This window comes from Heliangelus exortis, chromosome 21 (genome assembly GCF_036169615.1).
Source record: "Heliangelus exortis chromosome 21, bHelExo1.hap1, whole genome shotgun sequence".
In the NCBI taxonomy this organism is placed as follows: Eukaryota; Metazoa; Chordata; class Aves; order Apodiformes; family Trochilidae; genus Heliangelus; species Heliangelus exortis.
Genome location: NC_092442.1, coordinates 7,781,008 through 7,800,065, shown reverse-complemented (window position 1 = coordinate 7,800,065; position 19,058 = coordinate 7,781,008). Strand labels below are relative to the sequence as shown.

The window sequence follows — 19,058 nt, the reverse complement described above, 5'->3', positions numbered from 1 at the left end:
CATGCCCAGATCTCAGGGTCAGAGAGATCAGGGGTAATATGGGAGATTCCCTGGAAGAGAAAGAGGTCAGGGCACTGGGGAACAGCAAATATTTACATTTTCAGGTCAGCACACAATGAAGAGAGACATTTAAGGAGCCAGTGGCTGGAGTTAGAGGGAAAGCTGTTGTCACTGTTGCCCTGGCTACAGCATGCCTGCTGCTCATGTATCCAGGGCTGGACACCTTATTTACAGAAAGTCCCAGCAAAACTGGCAGCTGTCCTGCAGCACTGGGATGAAACCAGCACTGGAGAGGTTTGTGAGCAGGCCTGGGGAAAGCCAGATGAATTTGGAAAGCTCTTGCCTCATGGGAAGGTAATTAAGCAGCAAACTGATGGCTATTTAAAGCAAGCAAATGGATATTCTTGGTTTAAGGTCAGGGAGCAGAGCTGAGTGATGCCACCTGAGCTCACCCCAGAAGGGGTGTTTGGAGAGGACCCCAAGCAGGGATTATTTCTCCTGCCACCCTCCCCAGGCCCTGGGCCATCTTTGGCAGCACTCTACCTCCTCTGTCCCTTCCCAGACTGCAAACTTTATTAACCCTCTGCCAGCCTGTGTCCACCTCACCACTGCAGCACGGAAACGGGTAAGAAACAGTTAAGTTGCAGCAAAACCTTTTAACCACGGGGAGAAACTGGATGGATGTAGAGAAGACCTGCATGTGAACTCTTCACCTTGCACATCCCTACACCAGTTTGTCCCCTGCAGGAACAAGGTGCCAGGCCCCAGGAGGGCTGCTCTGAGCTTTTATTGTCTTCAGGATGCTTTGAAGCCACCCAGACAGACAGAGCCTCTCCCCTGCCCCTCCGAGCAGCCAGGACTGCTGGAATTCTGGCACTGGCACGTACAGTAAAGGCAAAGCCATGTTTTACATCAAACACACACTCTTCTGTAATTCATATCACTAACAGAAACCAGATGCCATCTTCCTCAGTCCCTGCAGAGAACGATGGCCTGCCTTTGTGTTACATAAACCAGCAAGAAAATGAAATTTAAACCTTCCAGAAAAAGCAAAATAAATAAATCAGTAATTAGGCAAAAAAACCATCCGAGCCAAAAACAGCTTCCAAGTTTCCAGGAAGAATTAGGTTGTTTATGGAAGTCCTGTTTCAACTAACAGCCTGCCTGGCAGGTGGTAGGAATGTGAGCTCGTGGAGAGCAGAAACAGGAGGCAGCTCTGCCTGGGGCACTGTGCTTTGCTGTTTCCTTGTTTGAGTTAAAGCAGAGGAGACACTACAAGGATTCCAGGGAAGGAGCAGCCAGGAGAGCTGTGCCATCAGCAGGGCCTTTCCTACCTTGTATGCCATAGAGTCTGTTCAGCCGTGACCTCCTGGCCTCGTCGGCGTAGGGCACGGCCAGCCAGGGCATCTCACTGAAATACTGCTTGAAGGAGTCCTCTGACCTGTGCAAGGGAACAGGGCACAGGATTCAGGGGGCATAAAAAGCTCTTTCCTCTCTGGTCCTCATTAAAAACCTGTCTCGCAAAGCCCTTTATCCCTTCCACCAAACACAAACCAGGGAGAGCCAGACCGATTTTATACCCCCCGTTTCCTCCAGAAGGGCTCCGTGGTGAGTTGGTTTTTTTTTTCCCCTCTGATAACAAGTTTCACACTCTCCAGAGCATCTTTCAGACCTCAGACAAACCAAAACACTGAGCTGCTCCAGGAGCAGAGCCCATCACTAACTTGGCTTCATGGCTGGGCAGAGGGCAAAGGACTCAGGCAGCTTTTCTGACAGCAGAGCCAACCTGCTCCACCCCAAATCAAATTTCCTCCTCAAATCACACCAGCAATGCCCAGAGCTTCTCAGCATGAAGGGGCAGCCGTGGGTGTTAGTGCTTCCTTACCTGTCTGCACTGACAAAGAGAATCTCAAACTTCTGCCCTGCCTCTTTGATTTTTCGGTAGGACTCCACCAGGACCCTCGTGAGGCTTCGGCACGGGGGGCACTGCAAAACACAACACGTGTGTAAGGACAGCATCTCTTCCCCAGGGCCAGACCCACACTCAGCAGGTCCAGATGACCTAAGTGACCATAAAAAGACAAGATGTGACCTCATCTTTGCTGGAGTGCCAGGCAGCAGCCCTGAACGTGGCTTATGGCCCGTAAGTCGCCAAAAAAAATGTCTTCCTTTTTTATAATCTGACCAATCTTTTCCTTCTGAAGGGCCAGCTGGGGATGACAAGGCCACTGCAATGCTGTGGCTTCCTCCAGAATGGATGGAGCATCTTAACTGCTTCAACACCAGCCTCCTGCACAGCTCTGCAGCAAGAGCATTCCCAGAGCACCCCCCAGCTCACTTTTATTTCTCTGCAAAGCACCCACTACTCACCCAGTGTGCAGAGAAGTAGACCCCAACGTGTGAGCTCTCCAGGGCACTGCTGTCTAGTGTTTGGCCATTGTTCCTTAACAGAGGCCCAGCAACAACTTCACTGAAGGGTTTTGGCCCCCAGGGGAACTCCAAACCTGGAGAGGGTTGGGATGGAAGTGGAAAGAAGACACAAAACAGCAGGATGTACAGTTTAGAAAGTTCCACTTTTTTTTTTTTTTTTTTTTTTTTGAACCACCCCACTCTCTGCAAAGATGTGGGCAAGCTCTGCACTGGAGCCTGAGCACCTTTTTCTCCCCCACCCAAGTTGAAGCACCTTTAATTTGACAAGCCAGCTCTGGGTCTGTGCCTGATGAGGCATCTTTTCCTCATCAGCAGCATTTGTTTTAACAAGAAGGCAAGGTGGTACATGCTGAGGAATGCAGGCAGGATATTTTCCTTATACCAATACTAATCTTAGGGGTTTTCTATATATATGAAAGGCATTTATTTATAAAACCTTATATATGTATATATATGTTAACGGTGGCTTATATATAGGTTTATATATATATATAAACTAAACTTAGACTAACTCTCTGTGCCCCAAAGCAAGCATGTGTGCATATACACAAACACATGCTCAGAACCATCCTCTGCCAGCTCCCAGAGCAATCAATCCACACATCCCACCAGAGAGGAGGAAACACCCCAGATGGCTCAGGCCACAACACATACTTGCTGCACAGTTCCTGCCACCTGAATTAAAAAACAACTCAGCCACCACACTCAGTATCCACTGCTTGGAAGGAATAAGTGGGTAATACAGGTGGGGTTTGGCAGATGAAGGATGGGTCTGCAGAGTAAAAGCACATATTCTGCTCGTTTTGGTTTCTTCATAGTGGAAAAAGATGGATTTAATGTCAACCCCCAGCAGAGTAAAGCTGAGAAACAGAGAACAGCAGCATTTTTTCTGTTGCTTTGGTAAATAATGGGGAATTCATTATCCTCACAGAGTGTGGTGGCAGTGATAAAGTCCCACTCAGCATTTTGGAAGGATTCTGCTTCCAAGCTATGGGAAGTCTGGGTCCTCAGTCTCTGTCTGTCCATGTGCCTCCATCACGGAAATATCCAAACTTAATGCTTCACTTAGTCTAACTTTTGCCTCATTAGCACTTCAGAGAAAAATCCTGGAGGGGAAACCTTTGTTCTTTTCAACAAGCAAAACCAAAACACAAGATCTGGCAGGAGAGATGCAGAAAAATTTCTGCTGAAAATAATACAGTGCCTCGATTAGTTAAGTATGACAATAGCTGTTTGTTTCCTTTTTTTAATCCCCCCTCCAAGGCAATTCAAAATGAACTGCAATGAGAAGAGGCAGCCATGCACCCGGGCTGGCTGGCACACAGGACTCCAGGTCTCACCTTCTGGGTCATCTCGGATCACCAGGAGGCCATTCCTGCAAACCACCTTCCCACTGGAGGCATCGATAAATATCAGGGAAGGAATGTTGGAGACTCTGTACTTGTTCCACAGCTTCAGCTGTAAAAGAGATCAGGAGAGGAGAAAGGTAACTCTGGTGGACTGAAGAGGACAATTTGGGGTCAGAGCCAAGCACAGAAACAGAGATGGTGCTTCAGCAACACAAGTGAAGGCAAACTGAGAGCATCTCTGGAGCTGTTGGGCCAGTCCAGAGCCTCCAGAGAGCATCATCACCATCAACACCAACCCCTCAGTACCATGGGCAGGACCAACATTTGTCCCAAGCCTGTTGTGGGCTCACCCCTGAGCACAGGTAAGGCTTCTCCTCCTGTTGCATTTGCCTCTTTGCAAGTAAAATGTGGATTTTTACCATACTCTGAGGTCTTCATTTAGAAGCCATGGGCAAAGCACAAATACTTTTAATGCCACTGCTCTGAAGCAATTTGTAATACTTCCCCTGGCTGCTTCCTCCTCTCCCATTTCAGTGTTCATTAAACAAACCAACAACTTCTGCCAAGACACAGCCACACTGAGAACGAGGCCAACACACAGAAACACAACAATTCTGCAACTGGGGCTGCCCGGGTTTGTTCCCACGAGTTGATGAACGGGTTTGACATCACCCTGGGGGCCACATAACCCAGCTCAGCCAGTCCCAGAGGTCCCTGCAGGCCACAGACAGAAGCCAGGCAGGCTGTGGTGGCCACGTTTTGGGTGTCCTGCTCTAGATGTTGCTGGTCATTATGTTTTGCAGTGAGCTCAGCTCCACACATCACCAGTGACTGAGTGCTCTGGGTGTCACACGGTCCTGGGTTGACATTTCTCAGCACATGCTTCTGGCACAGGATAATTTGGAGCTTAAGCCACGTTCAGAAGCTTGCTGGGATGGGGAGAAACAACATGATGGAAGCTGCTGGCACAGCCCAACCTGCAGGTGTGGCCTGGCTGTGGTTGGAGGAGCTGATCCCACCATGCACAGAGGAGCTGCTGCAATCACCACATTTCTATTTCTCCAAACGTTTCAGCCCAGCAGTGAATTATCAAACTCTAAAACAAAAGCCAAACCATAGCTGAGAGCCAGAGGGGAAGGAAATGAATCACCACCTTCCCCTAAGCTCTGCTCTGCAAAGCCCCTCAGGCTCTGGGTGTTTACAGCTTGCTGGGGTTTGGAGAATAAAATCCAGAAATGGGGGAAAGGCAGGAGGGGACTGAGAATCCTACCCAGCACTACTGCTGCTTCCACCAGTACCATGCATGGAAACTGAGCCCAGATGAAAGAGGCCACCGAGGATCATTGTCCCTGATGCCTGAACAGAGCCAATCCCACTTCCAGAGATGGGAGTGACCTGGGGACCAGGAAAACGAGGGTGGGGAAGGCATGCAACCTTCAGGCAGAGCAAATCAGATCCCTCAGTTTGCTCAGCAGAGATCTAGCTGAGGGTGAAAGTCACATCTACATTCAGGTTTTAATGGCACTGCATTATATATTTCTTCCAACACCTTTTAACAAACAGTACAGCTGGATGAGTGACAGGAGCCAGCCTGCAACAGAGCCTTAGCAAAACCCTCTGGGGTCTGACAGCATTAACACTGAGCTAGGAAGGTTTTATGACCCTGCATCTAGTAGGACTCAGAGAAAGGCAAAGCTTTGTGTCCTTCCCACCAACCTCTGCTTTCCAATAGGCTTGGAAAATCTTTTCTTGGGACAAGCAGACTCATTCATAATGCTCCTTCATAAGCCAAATGGCCTTGAGCATGAAAAAGAACGCAAGAAATGGGGCTAAATGCAAACCAGCCCCCTCGCAATGAGGGTGTTCAAACCACAGAAGGTAAAATCCACTGCTGTGAACTTTAGAGGGTGGGGGGAAAGCTCTTTATAAGGATCACAGACATTTAAGAGGGTGTTGCAAACAATGAGGAAATTACAGCTAGCACTTGGATCGCTCTCTTTTGAATAGCTGCTTACATTACACTCAGTTTTGCCAAGCTGGGTGTCTCTGGGCACCACGTCGGGCCAGAGCTGTTTGGTTTGGCTGGGGAAGGAGCAGACTCTGCACAACAGAGCCAAAACCCCCTGTGCTCAGAGGGACAGAGCTGGGACACCCCAGATAATAAGGGAATCAGAGCAACCCAGAGCCACTCTCACTGGGAGCACTTGGAGCGAGCGGTGCAAGGCTGGCTCCAGGCAGCCTCTGGGGTCCAGCAGACTTGGCAGCTCTTGCCAACAACTTGTCTTGAGTCTTCCCAGGATTTGGATGCCATCAGGCCCCACTGGGCTCACACTGCCTTTGCAGAGAATAGTCTCACTGCCCAGACATCTGTGGTATGGGTAATCAGCAATCCAGATACTCCATGTTCATGGAACATGAAATGTTCTATGTCACTTCTAAGTCATCATTGAGGGTCTACAGAACAATGCCTCAGTTCTCAAGGAATGTGCTGAAAGGGTTAAAAAGCATCAAAAAAAGATCAGTGTGTTATCTGCTGTCCATCACCAAGACTTGAGCCCAAGGAACATCACATCACCCACAGTCACACCTTGGGCAAATGAGGAGCAGCAACTGCCAGGGTTTACCCTCCATCTGTGCAGAAGACACCAGCATCTCACAGCTCCCAGACATCCCAGGCCATGCCAAATGTCCAGAGCTTCCTACACACTGAGCAGCACTGAATGTGTGCAATGTATTTGCTGTCTGGGTTATCACTGAAACCCATCATCCAGCATGGATGAACAACCACAACAACTGCACATCAAGAGGACTGAAACTGGGTTACCATTAATTTCACTGTCTGTATGGGAAAGCCCACAAATGTGCTGTTTAAAGAGGAGCACTTTGGGTTCATGGTTCTCCTGTGCACTACGAAAGATGATGTGGAATGAGAAATGCATGGGCTGCAGGATGAGTGCCAGGGTACAGCACCATTCCCACCACCCTGGCCCCCTTTGGCCAGGCTCAGCTTTCCAGACATCTCTGAGGGAATCCTGACAGCTCCTTTTACTGCAGGTCTTACCCAAAAAAGCAGAACTTTGATAGGCAATAGGCCTGGCTCATTTCAGCTGGGCTTTTTGGGTAAGATAGCTCACTATGGGGTTCCCACACCACAATTTCCCAGCTGAACTGCAGTTTCCAGTAAAGACATCCCATCTCCACCTAAAGCCTCAGAACACCAGCAGGACCTAACCCATCTCGTGGCAAACTGCTGCCCCAGTTAGCTTTTTCTCAGGGTAAATGCTGAGGGTTTGCAGACATGCAGGCTCTGGAAATGAGATGAGAACCAAAGATAATTCTCCTTGGTCCTGGTACACCCATTAGCTGTGGTCCAGGCAAGAAGGAGATCCCAGGAGGCCATCCATCCCTTGTCCAAGTACCTCCCCAACCACACACCTCACAGAGGATCCTGTCTGGGGCTGGGTGTGGGATGCAGAAAGCAAATTATGACTTGCTCTGAAACCACAGGGTGATGAGATGACAGTTCAGGCAGCAGGGCAGAGTGCTGCCTCAGCAACTCTTAAAAAGCTGTTTTTCCTGCCGTGAAGAGGATGACAGAAATAACAGACTCCACACTCTGAGGATTTGATCATCCATTTAAAGAGGGGATCTCTGCTCCGCTTCCCAACAGCTGTTGCAAATCTGTGGGATCAAGCCAAAGCTAACACAGATGTGGAAATAATCTGTGGTCTCTTCAGCCCAAAAGCAGCTGATCCTCTCAGAGAGAGCCCTTTGCTCCTGGTTCAGGCTGCACGCCTCCTAAACTCAATCCTCACTCCAGGATGCCCCATGGAGAAGGAGCAAGGGAACCCAGAGTGAGCACAGGCTGAGCAGCTTCACAGAAACCTCTCTGGCTCCTGTGCAGGTGGCTTAAGTACAGCAGCCCAGTGGAAAAACCAGAGTCACCAGATTCCTCTGGTAACCTTATCCCTACACAAAGCATCACCAAGCTGTCTTGGAGGACCTGGAAACCACAGCCCCGGGCTCCCTCTCCTCCACTCCATCCACAACCAGAGGGTTTTAAATGCTGGTTTGTTATTTGAGGTCTGAGGCACTCCCAGGCCAGGCAGCAGCTTGCTGCATCTCTCACAAAGCTGCTCGGTTATTTCCCCCAATCCTGGTGCCTGGGAATGCCTGGCTGAGAGGCACACGGAGAGCTCTGCAGGCTGCTGCAGTCATTTTTCCAGATAAAGGTGTCAGACAAGAGGTCTCCCCAGCGGCTGTTCCTGCGCAGGGCTGGCACCCAGCCGTGGTGGATAAAAATCCCCTCTTGCTCTGTGGGTACTGATGGAGAAGGGATCCCCTGCTCCCAAAAGCTGCCAGGCTCTATTTTTGGTTGTGCTGACTGATTTATCAGCCCTTAGTCGCATTCCCTTACAGACATAAATCCTGAGCTGCAGAGGTTCACGCTGGAGCAGACGAAGCAGAACTTGCAGGGACGTCAGACCTGGCTGCTGGGAAAGTGGCTCTCTCGCCCTTGGTGGGGGCTGAGTTTCTCTGCTCTTGGTGTGAACCTGGAGCACAAAAGCTCTCACACCTCCATCATCCATAGGACATGGAGCTGCCTGCACTGGGAGATGTGGAGGCCTGGGAGGCTCCTGCCCGTGCCAGCAGTGGGGCGGACATTGCCTCTGCTCATCTTGCACCCCACGTTCCCACCCTCGCCAGAAACAGCCAGACAAAGCTGGTCTGAAAACCCCAAAGAGGCTCTCTCAGCAATTGTGAACCTATTCCCAAGGTGGATGGCTGCTGCTTTCTGTTACGTGAAATGCAAAGCCACTTTTCTTCTAAAAATGCACCCTTGCAGCCAACATCCCCAGGGTTGGGGTGATGGAAAGACCCGGCTGCTTTCCAGCAGCCCCACGAGTGCCCACACGTGGGGTTCCCAGCACATTCCTGAGTCTCTCACTCCAGAGCCATTGGCTGAAACACAAAATCTGTCCCAGGAACTCACAAGCAGCACCTGGGGGAGAAAAATACCTCTGGTCCAGGGCCACAGGACCAGCAGAACCCATTTCCCAGCTCTGCTCCCAGCTCCACCGGGCAGAGCGGCTCCGGGTTGGCGAGACAGCCGTGGCTGTCCCCACCACACTGCTCCCACTCTGCGGGGGACTCCTCTGTCCTCTCTCATTGCAATGTTAAATTGTGGCTTTGACATCGTGCCTTAAAGGGTTTACAAGCACCAAGGGCCACCCAGGCTCTGCAGACAGCAGGCACGGGGCTGCAGAACAGGCTGCTCCCTTGCCTTGTCGATTTAAATCCAGGTCACGCCTGTCCCTGCGATTCGAGCTCAGCTGAAATGAAGGTTCCTCTTCCAGCCATCCCTTGCTGTTCCTTTCCTTTTGTGCATGAGGGAATTCCTTAAATGAAAGGGGATGAAATGCAGGAACACGCAGCCGGATAGCAGGGGAGGCACTGGGGGCAGATGGTGCACACCAAGGTCTGACCTTGAGATATGGACGAGACCAAGAGAGGTTTGGGAAAAATTAATGTCTATTGTGCTGCTCTTTCTCTCTGAAAGCAAATCAAAACCTAATTAGAAAATATAATGGTGAGAGACACGTCTGCTCCAAGAACATTAATGAGCTGATGAGGTAGGACTTGGAATTGCAATAAATAAGATTGATGGGAACTGAGACTGACAGCACAGGGCATGGGGGCTGCTGGCACAGATGGGCTGGGGGGCAGTCAGGTGACTGTGTCATCATTCCCCTCTGCCCCCTCATTGCCAGGGTGGGAGAAATCCCAGTTAGAACCAACCCTAGGACCAGCTTCCCCCAGCAATGCCTGCTGCAGATGCTTCCTCCAGCCAGCCACATTCCAAAACAAACAAATCAAATCAAATCAAAAGTTGTGTTTGTCACCTCCATCCTCTCCCTGTTTGTGGTTCCATGGTGGGAGAAATGGCTCAGCATGGTCCAGCTTCCAGCCGCCTGCCTCACCCCAGGGGTCAGGGGAGACCTTGGCAGGAGCCAGCTTGCAGCCCTGAGCTTTTGTTCTTCGTCAGTGAAACACAAGGGCAAAATCTTTGGAGCCAAAGGGGAAGGAAATCCTCTCTGTAGGGTTTTCTGGCAGCCTGGCTGCCAGGGCTGGGATGCTCTTTGTTCCCCTGTGTAGCTCCGAAGCCAAAGCCTGAGGGTGAGGAACCTGGGCCAGAGCAACCTCGTGTCCTGTCCCTTTGCTTTCTCCTGTTTTCCTCCTCTTATCACCCTGGCTCTGGTGCTCTTTGCCATTTCTCAGGCTGAGCCATCCAACCAACTGCAAGCTGAGCATTTTATTTAAGGGCAAAGCAGCATATGGCTGGTGCCTGCACCCTACTTGGAGCACAAGCTGCCTCCGCTCCTCCTGACGCACACGCAGGCTGACAGCCTGGATCCTCCACAGCCCACATCTGATAGGAAAACATTTAATTTGAGCAGAACTGAAGAGTGGTTAACATGATCTATGGAGAGCAAAGCCCTGGGGCCCAGAGCTGACATGGGAAGTGGCCTGGTTGTTTTTCTTTGTGCACATTTCAAAGCGGTGCTGGGCTGGCAGCTCGATTTGATCCCAGGATCAGGGCAAAGCATTTGTCTAAACATACAGATAAAAACACAGGCAGCAAATCATGCAGGGAGGATGCTACAGAGAGGCTGGTCTATCAACACTATGAGGATGTCTTTCATAAACCTCTTTTTTCTAGAGTTCCTCAAATTGTATTCAACACCCCAAAGACAATACAGAATTTAAAGATGCAGCATTGTAGCAGGGCTAGGAAATACCTTTGTGCATTCCCAAGAAATGTTTTTTTCCTCCAAGCCTTGCTTTACCCCTTAAAAAAAAAGGCTTGCACGTCAGCATCTCAAAGATATTTCATCAACAATTTTTCTCCCTGTGGTTCTGCTCTGGAGGGGGAGCACTCTCCCTTTACCCCAGGAGAATGGGGGCACAGAGCTTGCACAAAGATGGGTGCCAGTACCCCCCTGGTGCTACCTGGTTTTCACTGGCATTTTTTTTCACAATTTCTTGGTAGATAAGATAGCAAGACAAGCACATAAAAAGCACCGAGGGTGCAGGGAGTTGAAGTGTTTGTGGGGAAAATTTAAGGCACATGTGGAAGTGTATCATTCACGGCCCTTATAAATTACACCCCCAAATGACTAGCACTGAGTAAGAAACAGCTATGTAAACACAAAGGTAATCAGAAAAAATAATAATTTCCCTCTCTCTATGGGGAAGGGATATTTTTCCATCTGTTCAGAGGAAAGGCAAGGGGTGGGGTTGCAGTCTGGGACGTTGAATCCAAGTTCAGGGTCTCTCTTGGTCCCCAGTCTCACCTGTCATGGGCAGCAGGATGGTTGCCAGAGCCACCCCATGTCCCAGCCTGGGAAACCTTTGGTTTGGCTGCTACTGTTTGCTTGAAGTCAGCCAGCCTTGAGCACTGGTAGTAATCTTGAGATCAAACACCTTGTAAACCCAGATCACTAACAAGCAAACACTTCTGAAAAGCACTGAGTTTAGACAGAGTTCCCAACAAACACAAAAGCCTTTTAAATATGCAGGGCAATTGGGATTATTTCTTTTTTTCTTTTTTTTTTTTTCCTCTCCATTTAATGCACACAATGAGGTATTAGTGTGGTTTCTCTTTTGTTTCCAGTAGTTAATCTGAAAGGTAACCTTACACAATCAAACCAAAATAATGCTGGAAAACAACAGAGGATTTGTTAGCATTGGAAAGCACCCAGGGAAGCGAAGACTTCAGGATGACCCTGGGGCATGTTGGCATCAGGACATCCCCCAGCCCAGCAACACAGAGACTCTTGTAAAAACTACCATGACACCTGCAAACACCTTCTTGTGCCCATTGCTGCTGTTACACCCACTGGATGGGAAACCTGCTCCTTACACTGCATCTTTTTCTATGCTATGGATGAGCATCCGTAGAGTCACCGCTGAGACTTCATTACAAAAACCTCCACTTGCAAACACTCAGATGATTTAAAAGCAAATACTTTCATCCAGTTGCTCCAGTCCTCTTGGGAGAGGGTGCCCTGCTTACTGCACAACAGCACTCACATCCTACTTGGCATCTCAGAGCCAACGGTGTGGAGTCTCAGTCTGGCAGAGCTCATGGTCAGCAACCCAAGGAGGATTTTCACACTAAGTCTATGAAGCTGCAAAGCTAGAAAGGCCATAACCACAGCCCACTGCCCCACCTCAGAAAGGTGGGACACCTCAAGGGGTTCACTCTGTAACCACACTCGGGTCAAAATACACCAGGAGCTCCCCAGGTGCTCCAGCTGGAAAGAGCAATCCCTGACAGGGACAGCAGAGTTGTCCTGCTCCCCCTTGGCTCCCAGGGTGAAGGGCATCACACAACCCATGCTGACTCAAGGCCAGGTTGGATGAGGCTTGGAGCAATCTGGTCTAGTGGGAGGTGTCCCTGCCCATGTAGGGGGCTTGGAACTGGATGATCTTTAAGGTCCCTTGCAACTGAGACCATTCTATGATTCTATGACTGGGTGCTCGCAGGGCATCTCTCCTCTGGAGCCATGAAGTCTACCCCGTGCAAACATCTCACCCCTGGAACTGCTCTGGGCTAAACCACTGCTGATGCCATGTGCTCAGTCAGGGTCCTCTGACCGTGGGTCACACACAGAGCTGAGCCCAGAGCTGAGTGTCCTGAGCTGGGTGCCCTGTGGGAAGAACCATCAGACCCACTTGTGACACAGGCAGGAGAGATGGAAGGAGCCAGGCTGCCAGGAAAATACCCTCCTGCTGAGCACTTCTCCCCCTCCTGCTCCCCAGACTGACACTCAGCCTCCCAGCAGAAAGGCTGCAGGGGTTGAAAACATAAACCCACCCAACACTGAGCCTCTGAGCTCTAAACAAGAAGATGCCACTGCCAGTCTTCCCCTTCACAATTCATCAGCTGCACACATTGAAAACCAGAGCAGAACAAAGCTCAGCTGCACCAACATCTCAACTGCAGGCAGGAGCCTGGAGAAGGCATTTCCCCACCCAACTGCTCCTTGGCAGAAGGGCTTTCCCAAACAGCAAAGCTGGTGGCATCACCTCTGAGGAGAGGGCAATCAGGAGGGCCAGGGGAAAGCAGCAGAGACAGAGGCTGGGAAGAATGGAAGAGGAGGCAGGGAAGGGACAAGCAGTGCTGGCAGAGCTCAGAGGGGGCTGGCAGCAGGGCAGGGGATTTAGGACACTCACACATGGTGGGCCAGGTGCAGGGCAAGTAAGGGAACCTGATCTGTCCTGTGAAACCCAGCACCAAGACAAGAGGCCCCTGGCTCCAGAGTCATCAACCGGGGAGGAACGAGGCAGCAGACCGGGGCTCCCTCTTCTTATTTAAGCCTTGAGCAGCATGTCTTGCAGCTGCTGAACCAATGAAAAAGAGGAAAAGGGATGGTGATAAATCAGTAGCGAGGTCAAAAGCTCCAGCTCTGCTCTGACTTGACTGATGGAAAGCCCAAGATGGATGTTTCTCAAAGGAGGGAGATCCCATGACCCAGAGCATGGATGGAACACAGCACCGGGAGGGCAGCACCGACCCCTGGTGTGAGTGAGCTGGGGGCATGGGCTCCCTCCCTCTGCCCCAAGCACTGCACAGGGGCAGCAAAACCAGAGGCTGCTGCCAGGAGCTGCTGACAACACGAATCCCACGGGGGTGTTAAACCTGTCAGATCAGATGAGGGGTGTTAATTCCAGCCCTAGCCGGAGGGGGAGGCTCAGAGGTGGCAGCGACAGAGGTGAGGATGCTCGGATGCTCGGAGGTGGCTCTGCCAGTGAGGCTTTGGGTCAATGGTGAAGCAGGAGGTGAGGCAGAGAAAGAGATGGATGGTGGGAGTGCTGCCTCGAGTCTTTGGTGGGAATAAGGGAGGTTGTGTGCAAAAGGAAGAGCCCATTGTGTGTTCTTTTATGAAATGCCAAAGACCGCTGTGTGCTGGTGTCGACATTCCTCAGATGTGGCTGCATTTCAGCTGTTGCTCTATTCAGAGTTTGTAAAATGCTCCGGGATGATAAAAAACACTCCAGAAACAGTAAGAAAAACTGTTTCCAGGACGTTGATCCATGGAGACAGAGAAAGTCTGGTGTTTTTTATGAAAGTTTCTCTAGAGAAAGACCAAAGTTAAGGAGAATGTTTTTGCTTCCTTGTTGTTTCAGCAATAAAAAAGAGCTGCATCAGGGGTTTATTTGAGTCTGCAATACACAAAGCAGCCCTCAGTTGTTCCCTCAGAGCAAGACCTGAGATGGACAGAAAATAACCCTCCAGTCATCTGGAGATGAAGGCTTTCTGCCTTAGTCAAGATTGGGATTTGTTTATGTTCCTGTTTTATCCTGCTGCTTTCCATGATCACTGACAGTCCAGAAGAAGATCCCAGGCTAACAAAACACACACTCCAGGAACAGAGATTTTATCCAGGAAAAGAGCACAAAGTCCCAGGGGAGCACAGCCTGCTTTCCCATCCTCACTCCAGCCTCAATCCTAGGAAGCAACACGTTTGGAGTTGGATGAGCCACCGGAAAAGCGAGCAAATCATCTGCTTGCATCCAAGTGGCTTTTTCCAAGGATCTGCCATAAAGTTCCAGGCTCAGCCACCCCTTCCCCACCCCTGGATCAAAACTGATTCAATGCAGCCATCGAGTCCAACTCCAGCACACTCATCTCCTTTGGCAGCCCTGGGGTTCAGCTGTGAGCTCCAAGGTTTCTCCCCTCCTCGGTGTTCAATTATCTTTGCTTCATCTTTATTCTGTTTCCAGGAACACTTAGCAACAGGCTCTTGCAATCAGCCACTGGCTGTGGGTGAGGATCTGAGGAGACTCTGCAGTTACTGATGACCTTTTACTACACTCATGCAAATTTTAAAGGAAGTATGCAAAGAATTTGCCTTTTAAGTATCCCCTGGTTACAATCTCCAGGAGTTAATTCTCCTTCTCTCCTTAGAGACACCAGTAACATCAGATTTTATGATTTTACACTAATGAGAACAAAACCTGCAGCTTAATTCCAGTTTGGTTTGTGGAGGGGTTGTTTTGTTGTTTTTTTTTTCTGTATCTCAGACAGCAAATGAGCAAAAATTAACCTGTGACATCTACCCTACAGGCCTGCTCAGACACCACATGCTCACACTGCCAAAAGGCAAGTGTGGGCTTCAGGGTCCATCCCAGCATCCTGCCAAACTCTTCCTGAGATGGACAAGATGCTGTTGCTTCTCTTGGTGTGCAGTTTTTATGGACTGCCATGAGAAACTCTCACTCTAGGACAGCTGAAGGGTATGCCAGGAGCCATAGCATCCCAAAGAAAAAACACAGCAGTTATGAACTTGGTAATTAAAGCTCATCAGCCAAAGCAGAGATAAGAGAGCTGGTGCAGTGGTTAAGAACTCTCATTCCCATGGGACTCACTCCAGAGCTCCTGCCAGATGCCAGGAGTGGTCTCTCCACCTCCCAAACAACACAGTGACCAGCACCCAGCTTTCAGAGGCTGGCAGCACTGATTCTTTAAGCCTGGCAGTGGGTAAATAACAAGCCTGGCTTTGGCAAACCACGGCAGCAAACTCACAGCAGCCCTTTCAGCAGCCGCCTCCATGGGTGCTGGCAGCTGACAAACCTTCCAGTGAGCAGCCTTGCATTTTCATCAGGCTTAAATCAAACCCCCAGAGCTTTCCAGCACTTTCTCTGTCGCTCAGTAATATTCCCATGTGCTCAAACAAGTTGGGAGATGCTGCAGAACCACACAGCAGGACAGCTGGTGGGGCACTCAAGTACTTTCTCCTTGAAATAAATGTATTGTGCTTGGAATAAAAAAATCCTCGATTTCTTGCAGTGCCTAGAAACTGCAAAGAGAGAATGGGGGAATAGCAAGATCCCAAGGCAAGCAGCTCACCTCCTTCTGCGTTCTGAGTGGTGTTCACAAACAGAAAGACCATTTGCAGTGCCTTAGTCTGGGGAAAACCAAAGGCCCACTGACCCTGATGCTTCAGATGATCTTAACAAGTATAATCCACATTTTTTTTTCTTCCCTTCTTTAAAAAATGAGAAGTCTGAATAAGCATGTCACTCATCCAACTGCTGGGAACAGCATTTGGAACATCAATCTCTGTCTGAGACTGCAGAAGCTGCAGGAGAGCTCAAAGCAGCCAAGGCTGCTCTTGAACCAGATGCCGCTCGCTCTTACAGAATCGCCTGTGGATCTGTGTGAAAATGATTAAGCAAAATTGCTCCCTCTTTTTTCAACTTTATAACTCAAATCTGTTTCCTCTTAGAAGGCAGATGCTCATTACATACCCTGCAGCACATCAAAGGGCAGGAAAGCACCCGAGGGCCAGTGCCCAGCAACCTGCCTGCACCCACCAGCTTCTCCCCACCCCAAAGCTTTTACTTGGATTAAATAATTGAGAGAGTAAAAAACCTTTTCCAGGCTTCAGTTCCCTTTTAGTGACACCAGCCAGGGGCTATTCCAGCAGCAGCAAACAGCAGTGACAAACACCAGCCCCAAAATCCCACTTCCCAGCAGCACACACCCCTCCTTGTGCCCTCCCCTAATGGGATTCATGTTGCCCAAAGCTTCCTGGAAACTTCTCCCTGGAGATTTGAATCTCGGATAAAGATGAGATTCCTGTTGTGTGAAAACTTGCACAGAGAATGGCAAAGACCCTGAAGCCCCAGAGACTGAACCCAAAAACCACTCTGCCTCTTACCCAAAGCCACCTTCACCTCTCCTCTATTCTTAAACACTACAGGACTCTGATCTAAACCCCTGGTTTCTTGGATCTGTGCAGACTACAGCAAACACCCAGCACCTTGGGCAGGCTCAGCACAAAGTGACCCAAGGGGCACCAAACCTTCTGCATTTAATGCCACACCTGGTGCAAAGCCCTGTCCCTAGAGCTGAAAGGTGAGTGACTGCTGAGAGGCCTCCTCCTCAGAGCCTTTCTCATTTATTCCTGTTCAAAGAGCTCCGAAAACTCAAGGCAATCAATCACCAGCTCAGATATTTAAGGAGGAGCAGGAGGAAGGGGCACCTGGGGAGCAGGAAGCCAACTTCATCCAAGATGCAAGAGAGAGGGACACACAGCTGGGCTCTTAACAGCTTCTCCCAGGCACCCACTGCTTCATCCATCTTAATCTTTGACCACCAAGAGATGAAAACCATTTATCCTCCTTTCCCGCTCTCACTGAGAAGTTACAAGAAATAAAAGTCAAACTAAAACAAAGATCAATGTTGTACCCCTTCTCAGGCAATCTCTGGCTGACCTGGACTTTCTCAGCATCCCTTTTATCTAGCAGAGTGTTTTGGCTAAAGCTTTGCAGAGGAAAACCATGTGAGCAAGCTAGTTAAAAACCCAGTACTTTCATGTTTATACATCCAGCTAAGCAGCACACTACAAAGCCTTTTATTCAACGTCTCTGCTGACAAGCTAGCACTGATAAATTACAGAAATCCCCCCAGGATTTACAAAGCACAGGGGGAAAAATAACCAATTCCCCCAGGTGGGAAATAAGGGCTCAGAAACTTAGGACTTGAGGAAAAGTCTGCAGAAAAAATCTTCCCAAGATCAGGGAGTGATTTGTTCATACTAAAAGAGAAGGGGGAAAACAGCTGAAGATGCAGTTTGACAACAGTTTCCCTGTGGTTTCCAAGAATTCATCAGGTCTGGAGGTGAGGATGGAGTCTCAAAGGAACCTCTTCTCCCAAAAGTTCCCGTTTCCAGTTAAAGCAATCTGAAATGAGCCCCTGAGTGGGGGTGAGCAGTGCAAGAGGCCAAAAGCATGAAAAGAAAAGTGGTTCCTGGTCACAGAGGTGTCACACAGACACTGAGCAACAAGGTGATGCCAATGGGATTCACTAAAGAACAGCCTGAGCTCCCAGGGCAGGGCAGGCTTCAGACCCTGCCCGTGGACTGCACTGTGCTGGTGCAAGAGCCAGGAAAAATCCATCTTCTTTGTCATAACAAACCCTAAGGTAAACAGAAAGGCAAGGCCATGTAGATTATCCCATTAAACAGGCACCTAAAAGAGAAAGGGAGCACTGACCATCCCCTTGCTCCTGATTTTTGCTGTTCCTCAGGGAGCACAAACACAAATGGGCTGCGTTAAGCCCTGCAGGAAGGGGATGCAGGATACAAGGTGTGTGTGTCCTTCCTGCCAAGAACAAACCTGCTCTTCCTCAACAGAAAGCAAGAGTTTTCCAAGAAAAACCAGCATTTCACAGCCTTTCTGTTCCTGTGCCCCACCACAGAGCAGCCTCCACAGATCCATCTGCAGTGGATACCCCAAAAAACAGCAGCATAAAACTCAAACTGGGTCTTCTGTGTTTTCTCTGGGATGGTTGAGAACCTCTTTTCTCCACTGGTCCCAGCTGGAGACCTAAAGGTTAAACTCCATGGACACACGTGTGGCACTTTGGATTACTGACCATTTCAAAAAGAGGAGAAAATCCCATTTTGGGTGAGTTCTTGCTGCTCAGTTTGCTGGAGGGCACCAGGAGGGTCTGAGCCAGCAGCTCTGCTGTTGAACATTTCCAGACTCCGTCTGGCAGGCTGGCACCCAGCCCACTCCTCCATTCCTGTGCCAACAGGGACACCCAGACACACAGGACCCAAGTTTGTTATGAAGGGGGAGGGAAAGATTTAGGGACTTCTACAGAAAGATGCTTCCACAGATAGTACAAAATAATTAACACTTTCCAAGCCCGCACTCGCTTACAAAAAGCAGAGATTTTAAAGCTCTAAACCCAGCTGATCTCTGGAAAAAAAAATAAGCACGTGTCCCAGATTCTGTTCTGAATCCCAGGGAATCAGCAGGTGGCAGATTGCTGAAGCCTGAACAATGGTATTTCAGAGCTGGAAGCTGAAATATTTTGCTGCATCCCCCCCTTCCCCCTCCGCGGGTCTATGGGAGACACAAGGAAGATTTGCACATGAAGCATTGGGGTTTTGTGGTTACCTTTTTGTCAAATGGAAAGAATATTACAGAGTATTCCCCAAGAAAGTCCATAAATAGCAAAGGATTCTGCTTTAATCCCCTATCTATTCCTATCTGGATAATATGGCATTTGGACAAGCATTGCCAAAAATGCAGATTTACGGCAAAGCTGAGAGTTTGCATGGCCAGCACATGCTCCACAAACTCAGGATTCCAAGGAATAAATTAAAGCTTTTCTAGGATATAGAAGCTTCTTGCAGATACAAACCTGGTTTCAGGATTTCTGCCTCCATCTGAAGGATGTTTTCACTGACCTTCCTC

The 19,058-nt window shown here is 49.4% G+C and overlaps 1 protein-coding gene across 1 annotated transcript in view; it reads right to left on the bottom strand.

The window, feature by feature from the left end:
• Window positions 1-19,058, bottom strand: part of NXN (nucleoredoxin) — a 47,280-nt gene that overhangs the window by 10,507 nt on the left and 17,715 nt on the right. Inside the window, exons 2-5 of the mRNA XM_071764996.1 lie at window positions 3,771-3,888; window positions 2,371-2,504; window positions 1,886-1,986; window positions 1,335-1,441 (exon numbers count right to left, since the gene is read on the bottom strand). Of these exons, the coding sequence (XP_071621097.1) occupies window positions 1,335-1,441; window positions 1,886-1,986; window positions 2,371-2,504; window positions 3,771-3,888 (460 nt within the window). The remainder of the gene's footprint in view (window positions 1-1,334; window positions 1,442-1,885; window positions 1,987-2,370; window positions 2,505-3,770; window positions 3,889-19,058) is intronic.